Source organism: Populus euphratica, unplaced genomic scaffold (assembly GCF_000495115.2).
Source record: "Populus euphratica unplaced genomic scaffold, PopEup_1.0 scaffold122.1, whole genome shotgun sequence".
Classification (NCBI taxonomy): domain Eukaryota; kingdom Viridiplantae; phylum Streptophyta; class Magnoliopsida; order Malpighiales; family Salicaceae; genus Populus; species Populus euphratica.
The window spans coordinates 558754-566927 of NW_011499980.1; the positions used below are offsets into that span (position 1 = coordinate 558754).

The following is an 8174-nucleotide window of genomic DNA, read 5'->3' on the forward strand; positions in this document are numbered from 1 at the left end:
TATTTTTTTTAACATATCTCCTCTGATAAGCTCCATTTTAATATGAGATTATAATTGTAAAACCTAACTTCAAGGTAGAGTCATGAATCAACCCAAAAACATATATTTAACAAAAAAAAAAATTTCTAAGTTGAGTTTAAACCAAGTCAAGCTTAAATTAATTGGTTCATTAAACCAACTTAGATTTTGACCAAGTCAACCACACTTTTTTCTTTTTATTTTTTTTACTTGAATTAATCCAGACCCTGGATTGACGCTAGGCTAATCTAAATTTTACAACTATGCATAAGATAGTTGGGATCAATACAACATGAATGCTTTTACACATGCATTTGAACTTTATGCTTTTGCAAGTATTTTTTAATGATTTTGATATCAATATAACAAAGAATTTAAAAAAATCTAAGAAAACTATAGTCCGATTTATGGAATATTCTACAAAATAACTTAAAAATAACATGATTTCCTTTGTTTACTATCTTCTTGCATAACTAATGCTTACACACTCTTCAAACAGGGGAACCGGGAAAGAATCCTACATTGGCGCAACTGCTCTGAAAATCATATATTTCAAAAATAAATAATGCACAACGACACAATTAAAAACAATAAATAAACATGATTACAACATTCATCAACCAAACCTGATTATCTTATTACCCTGACAAGCCAAGCCAAGCCAACCTCCTCGTCTTTGCCATGCCAAAACCAACCCAGGTTTTTATAACAGGCAATGTAAGCAATTTGGCTGCATCTTTTCGCTATGTGGAAATATATATACGAAGTGATACCGCAGCAGGATATAAGAATAGCCTCAATGAGTCAAATCTTCCATGGTTTCTCAACTTTACAGATCAAACAGCCTGTGCACCAGACTTTGCGGTGTTTGAATCTCCTTTCCTGTTTAACTTGGATCTATCCCTGACGGGCTTCTGAGAGCTAGGTGCCCCTCTAGTAGTGTTTCTGCTATGCCTGGCTACCTGAGCGCCAGTAACCCCCCCTGCTGAACCAAATTATGTCATAAATGAAGAGAAAAAACTGCTACTATTTATCATAGACACCAATAACACCTGTAGGACTGGACAGTGTTATAGTTATGCTCATGCAAGTAACCATCCATCATCAAGTCTGCCTTGAGGCTTTGTTTGATACATTAAGTGGTGATTTTGGTCATATGGAGAAGCTGAAGAAGATATGATTAACTACCTTAATACATGCGAATACAGTCACCTATATTACGTGTATTTTCTCCAAAACATTGAACAATCTTAAGAAGATGTACAATGGTATCTTTTGCCTGGTTTAATGTTTATTGACAATTGACAGGGAAAAAAGGCTAAATTAATAGGAATTTCAAAAGAGAGAAGAAAAAAGATGCACCATGGCTTTGATGTACTATAGCTGGTTCAGAATTTTCAGTCAAGTGACCATTTTTGTGACAAGCAGTGTGGCAATTGCATACTTTTGAACCTATGTACATGTTCGTGGGAATGTGAGTATTGACGGGAGAGAAAACTAACCACTGTTAGGCAGAGACAATCTCTTCCTTGCCTGTTTATCTAGTTGGGTAGTTCTCTCCTTTGGGTTGCTGTGAGATCTTGTAACAATAGCAAGTCTTGAGTTGGCTTCTTCAACCAGGTCTTCAAGAACTAGCTTTGGCTTTGGTTTAGTAAAAAGAGTGTCGGGCACATCTAATATGCTTGCTGACTTACTAGGGGAGGAACTGCCACCATCAGAATGAGATGGACCTGTTTTCTGACTTGAAATGGTTGATTGAAGGTTTGAGGCCACTCCTTTCTTGGTAGTAGTTTTTAGCTGGGATTTGCTGCCATTCTTGACCTCAGCAGCTGTTTCATCTTCACAAATCATCACTCCATCTCTGAGATTTATGTCAAGAAAGCGGTTTTCCCATGGGCGAACAGCCATCCATCTCTCCAACCAGTTCCAGCCCCAACTGCTTTTATCAGGTTCAAATCCAGAGGGAGCAGCCTGCAGTCTCGACCCAGCCTGCCACTGTGCAGACAGAAGATCTTTGTACTAGTCTTCAAATAATAAACAACCAAGCAGCACAACTCAACAAAAATGAAGTTATAAAGTATCAGCCACATTTCCCCCCTTTTCTCAGGTAGATAGAAGATCAGGCTAGTGTTTGCCATTGTGAATGAATTACTTTGGTTGCAACTAATTCTCCACAAAGCCATAAATAGGATCGGAAGCCTTACACTCTACCTAGGTGTTAATAGAATTATACCACAGTAACAGTCACTGAAAGAAACTGGATGGTACATATAAACCATCAATCACACATACAGTGAGAAGTGTACCAGCAATCAATGAAGAGGTATATGAAAGGGTAACAAAGCTTTTGCAGAAATGATGGTTATAAATATCCATGCAGAGGTAAAAGGCCAAAAAAAAAATGTATTCACCTTTTCTAGCAATGAAAACGATGCCATTGAGCTAATATTATGCAAGTGTCCTCCAAAACACTTTTTAAGGAGAGATTTTACATCACACTCTAGCTCAAAACCCCTAAATGACATCAATGATCACTCAGAGGCACAATTTCTGTCTGTACTCTATGTTAAATAATGTAGGATTATATACAACCAAATTCATAAAAAAGCAAAGAACTGTAAGCACAACCCATGAAGCAATCATATTTTTACCTGATGGGCCAAAGCATATGCCATGGCTCTCTCACGCTTAGCTGCAGCCTCCTGCCGCTTCAGCAACTTGGCTTGAATTTGTTCAACAGATCCCACACTATCACACCATCCTTCCTGTGTAGAAGTGAAATTGCTGTGAAACATTCAGCAAGCCTAACAAAAATTAAAGCTGCTAGTGTAAAGAAACGAGCAGTTCAGCAGATGAAGTATCTTTTAACCACTGTCTTAGAATGGTAAAATGCAACACTTGTAGAATATAACATTTTTGTTCTGTATGATGTTACTCTTTTGCACTGGCACATCTCACACAATCCTTTCTGTTACTATATAAGAATAGACAGTGATGAAGTCCTATTTAGCTTTGTTTACATAGAGGTGGAAAGAAAAACAAGCAGAAAAAAGGGAATTGCTATGCAAACACAATTGGAAATCTATCCAACATTCCAACTATCAGCTATTTGGCCACCACAGAAGACAAAGTTGCATGACCCATGTTTTGATGTAAACCATAAATTTATCTATCACTATGGTAGTAATTTAAAAATCTTCAGTTCTGCATTTCAACCCATGCTAGAAATAGTTTTTTATATGTGAGAATGTCAATTGGAGATTAAGCATTCAGACAAGAAGATGCTTAATCCTTACAGAAGCTGATAATAGAAAAGGCTTAAAGGAAACAATCAACATATATCATTAAAATAAAAAAACTAAAGTCTAAAACTCTTTATGCATTGTTTTTTCTCTGCCCTAGTCTATGACTAGCATTTCACCCAACGGTGTAATGCTGTAGCCACACAGGCCAAGAAAAGCGTCATGACCATTTTTTACCCAGAAAACTACAGCATCAAACTCCAAAAAACCAGGAACATGACAAAACCTAATAAAGGAGCAAAGGAATAGCCAAGCTGTAGAAGCAAAGCAATCCATTGATTCCCACCAATGACATATATTTGACAGAATCATAAACAGAAATAAAAAAAACAGAGAGAGAAGCACTTGAGATATATGTTTGTATCTAATGCATCTGTCCACATCTTTCAGCCTAAGGGGGTGATAAAAAGCCTCTAAAGTATTTCTTGTGATTTGCAACTGCAAATTGACTAGAACTTCATTGACTATAGCATCATGGCATTGCAACTATAAATTTGTTAATAAGCTTCACCCTATTTCAGATGAATTAATTTTAAATTCATCCCATGATAAATAATCACTCTTCAAAGATGAAGGCCAAAGTGACACAAACCTTATTATTTCAGCTAGAGCTCCAAGGCCATTTACCTAACAATCCTTTATTGAAAAAGACATTGCAATAACATCCTGGCAGGTATAAAGGACTGCTATTCAACATATAAGTTAAAACAAATCATGAAGCTCACAAGTCTATGGAGAAAAAACATACAATATATCAGACCGTTGTCTAAATCCATACAATGTAGCTGCCTCACAACCTTTTGCCATTTATGTAATGAACAGCATTTCATTAATGGAGTAACAAATAAAATATCCATTCTGAGGCATTAAAGATAGAATAACTAATTTAAGAACATTGACATTAGAAGAAAAAAGGGGCAGTAAAAGTAGAAACTTGCACAATTGACACTATGAACTAAGGTCAAGTTTTTTCCATAAGAACAAGATTTAACAGTCATGTGCATGCATGGTATAAGTACATTGCACATGCGTGGACATATTTCTATAACTAATAAGAAAAAACTCATTGTTGCTACCTCTATTTCTCGAACACGAGCCTCATTAGCTAGCTGTTGCTGAAGTTTATGTTGAGCTGTTTGACTCTCCAATGCTAAGCGAACACGTCTTGCACGGACACGAGCCTGAACTCTCACCAAAGCTTGCATACAGCGAAGAGTTATTGCAGCTTGTTTCCTCACAGCATGGCCCCGGACAAGGGCTTGCAGTCTCACTAATCCTTTCAAAGCTCGAAGAGCTCTTCTTGCCTTGCATGTTTGCAAAACCATTCAAATATTTATCAGAAGTGTAAGTTGAAACTTGAATGCAGTTGAAATGATTTAAAAAAAAAAAAAGGAATCGAAATAAAAGGTTGATGAATCAGAATAAATGAAGGCACACAATAGACAGCTAAAATGTCATTTTCCCAAACAACACCAAGATAATCTGGATTACTTTGCAGCCTGTTTGGAATCCTGTGAATTCAATTCAGAGGGTTAAATGAATTCTTGTGTTTGGAATTCAATTTATAAAAAAGGTGCAAAATTAAATCAGAGGGGAGACCCTCTGATTTGCTACAGTAATCTCTCTTGAAATTAACATTGAAAACAAAATTTCAAAAATACCCCTATGTTAGCACAAATTCTATTTTTGATTTGTCTCTCTCATACACCTCTTTCTTTCCTTCCAAAAACCATTGGCAACAAAATATCATTTATTTCTCTAATTGACATCAATCCTTGTTACCATATTCTAGTTTCTCATAAGGGATGTTATTAATCTTTCATTTCCTTTTTTCCTTCTTCTTCTTTTTTTTTTTTTTTTGGTTTTTGCCTGAATCTTTCCTTTCCTGTTTTTTTCTTTCTTTTTTTGATTTTGCTTAGCCAATTATACGTAGATGATAGGGTTTTGTTTTTGGTAATATGCATGGATGATGGTTGACTGATGCGTGAATGGGTATAAATTAAAAACAAGTAAAGACTGAAAAGTAGTATTTAAAATTATTGCTAGTATATAGTAACAAAAATAGTATAACTATCGGTTCCTATTTTTTAGTTGGAGCAACAATAGATAAAGTCTTAACACCCAACTCAAATCATTTCTTAGATTGCCATAATAGTATATCATTCTAATCTTATTGGAATATTTTTCGGATATATAGAAGAGATACGCTTTGGATGGTTGGCGAAAAAACATGAGTCAGTAATATGTTATTGAAGAGTTCAAGATATGCATGAAAGTTAGAACTAATATTTAGACAATTGCCACAAACTTATTTATCCGATTGTCAAAAACTCATTTTGAAGTTGAAACTTCTTATTGCATGATTTGTATGGTGATATCTTTTGAGTTATTAGAACTAAAAATCATGGTACTTTTTTGAATTATTAACATTGTCAAAATATATTAGTCATTAACTTGTTTATTTGGTAATGTGATTTGCGTTGGTTTAATATTAATTTTATTCGAGTTTGATTAGAGTAAAATGTAAGAATGTTTATTGGAATATTTCTAGAATTTTCTTTTTCTCAACATTCCAATGAAAAGACTTTTATCGAATTTTTTTAACAAACATATATTTTTCATTTAAAAAAAAAATATTTAATAAACAATTAATATGAGATAAATCTATTTATATCTTCTTTAAAATGCCTATATTAAATGTTATTTTAAATAAATATAAGGACCCTCATAACAAAAAACAAAAAAAAATTAAGTAACAAAAATGATTGCTAATTTAAGTGCAAAATAATCAAGATTGTTAATTCAATTTATTCCACAATTATTCCAAACAGTATAATTGAATTCAATTGTGTGGTTTAATATTTTATTTCAAACATACGAATTACAATATGTTATCAATTGAATTCAAATTTGCTTAAAAATTGAATTTAATTCAGCATGTGACTTGATTCAAAACAAGGTGTTAATCATTCAAATAGCTCTCCAAAGAAAATTACTCTTCCTTTCATTGTGATTATCTTTCCACACAGCTCTATAGAAAGATTTCACATCAATTACCTTCTTTTGACAATTTCCATCTCGATCACATCATAATCCCCACTAAAGGTTAACCTGTTTTCTCAACAGTATTTCATGTCATTGTATCCTTAAAATTAGCACTCAACAGGAGACCCAAGTTATGGGACAGATTTCCTACCTCACAGACCAAAATGCTAGACAAGAAGTTACTATCTGCCCCCTACCCTAACAGGATTACCAAACAATCTATTTCCATTCTGGGTGAAAAAGAAAAAAACAAAATCTATGGGATAACCACATTCCATATACTCAGCAAGGAGAGCAATTCTTGATGGCATCAGACAATAATGGTATAAAGCATGCTTAAGCCAATATTTCCATTTTAAGCACGAGGGATTATCATGTTTTTGTTAAAAATAGTAAATGAATCACATAATTGAGATGCCAAGCTTCCTTATTCACAACAAATGGTCAATCGAACTTGCATTCTGCATAATTTCCCTGGGCAATCTTCACAAGCAAGAATTCAAAACACTTCTAAGTACAGAGATAATGCAGAAACATTTAAAATCCACCTTTCATTTAAAAATTAGTAATGTCACAAGCAGTGGGCTTATAAATCCTATTCAACGCAGATACTGATATAGCATAAACAAGTCATACCAAAAACCCTCGAAAAGCTGTCTGGATGCGAGTGGCAGCCCATTCTTCTCTCAGAATTTGTTGATTATGAGCAACATCCTGAACTTGAAGTGAAGCAGAAGGAGATTCCGACGCATCTGGAACGGAAACAATGTTGGTATCACCAACTATAGCTACATTGTCATGATTATCAAACTCCTCTTCAAATTTGTCACCATCAAACTCAACCGAATGCTTCCTCCTATGCCGAAACTTGCTGGCACTCGTCCTCTGTGAGGATTAAAGGCAAAAAAAAAAAAAAACAGCATATATCAAATTCAAACTAGAAATAAAAAAAAAAAAAGTGAAAAATAAGAAACCCACATTTTCATCCTTGTCCAAAGACTGTGACTTTTCGGACTTCTTTAAACCAACCAATGCTTTAAACCATTTCCCTGAGACACCCATGGTGCCGGTCACTTTAGCACACTACTCTGCTTCCAAATAGCCAAAAAGGGGGGGAAATCAATTTAAAACGAATTATCTGAAAATCTATAAAAACAAGAAATAAGAAAACCTTAAAAAATTCTAAGTTTAGAGAATTTGAACCGAATCAAAGCAATTGAAGCTCAAAATGCAGCAAGAATCCATGAAAGGGAAAAAAAATAGAAAATATTACAGAAATGCAGATCCTGCACAGATCACGACACAGAAAGAGCAGAATTCACCTGTTCGTCTAAGAGGGGGGGAGGGAGGGAGAGGAAGACGCGGGAAGTAGAGAATCAGGAGCGTCAGTGAGTGTAAGGGAGAGGGAAAGTAGGAGGAGGAGGAAGAGTATGAGCGGGCGAGGAAGTGGAAAGAGGCCCTGCGTAGGCTAAAATACGCCGGGGTGACGGAAGGAAGGGAGTGAGGAAAGAGGCCCAGCGTAGGCTAAAATACGCCGGGGTGACGGATTATTATTGGGTAAACTTCATTTTTATCTCTCCTGTTTATTTTTATATTTAAAAAATAGTTTTAAAAAATATTAAAAAAATATTTTTTATTTTAAATTAATTATTTATTATATTTTAAAATAATTTTAATATATTGATATCAAAAATAATTTTTAAAAAATAAAAAAATAATTTTAATATATTTTTAAATAAAACTTTAAAAAATAACTATCATTACATTTATATACTTGATAATTAATCTACTTTTTACTATAAATAACTT

The 8174-nt window shown here is 34.3% G+C and overlaps 1 protein-coding gene across 6 annotated transcripts; it reads right to left on the reverse strand.

The window, feature by feature from the left end:
• Window positions 1-403: 403 nt before the first annotated feature.
• LOC105139739 (protein IQ-DOMAIN 1-like) lies at window positions 404-7811 on the reverse strand. Of its 6 annotated transcripts, XR_845039.1 has the most exons (8): window positions 7688-7811; window positions 7344-7453; window positions 7002-7250; window positions 4397-4624; window positions 2670-2783; window positions 1521-2013; window positions 645-1003; window positions 404-554 (listed from the first exon to the last, which is right to left on the reverse strand). XR_845039.1 is itself a non-coding variant. In XM_011046304.1 (7 exons), exons 2-7 carry the CDS (start codon window positions 7425-7427, stop codon window positions 855-857), a joined length of 1314 nt encoding a protein of 437 aa, XP_011044606.1. In that variant the 5' UTR covers window positions 7428-7453; window positions 7688-7811; the 3' UTR covers window positions 404-854. The 6 variants fall into 6 exon arrangements, 5 of the variants coding, with proteins under 5 accessions (XP_011044606.1, XP_011044601.1, XP_011044604.1 ...); XM_011046304.1 differs by having other exon boundaries at window positions 404-1000; XM_011046299.1 differs by having other exon boundaries at window positions 404-1003.
• Between the last annotated feature and the right edge of the window lie 363 nt (window positions 7812-8174).

What these genes read in the sequence shown, in the direction of transcription:
- LOC105139739 (XM_011046299.1), bottom strand. Translation starts at nt 7,427, where the DNA reads ATGGGTGTCTCAGGGAAATGGTTTAAAGCATTGGTTGGTTTAAAGAAG. An exon ending in CAGCTTTTCGAGGGTTTTTG is followed by an intron (nt 4,625 to 7,001) that starts GTATGACTTGTT and finishes CAAACATGCAAG; the next exon opens with GCAAGAAGAGCTCTTCGAGC. An exon ending in CATATGCTTTGGCCCATCAG is followed by an intron (nt 2,014 to 2,669) that starts GTAAAAATATGA and finishes CTGTCTGCACAG; the next exon opens with TGGCAGGCTGGGTCGAGACT.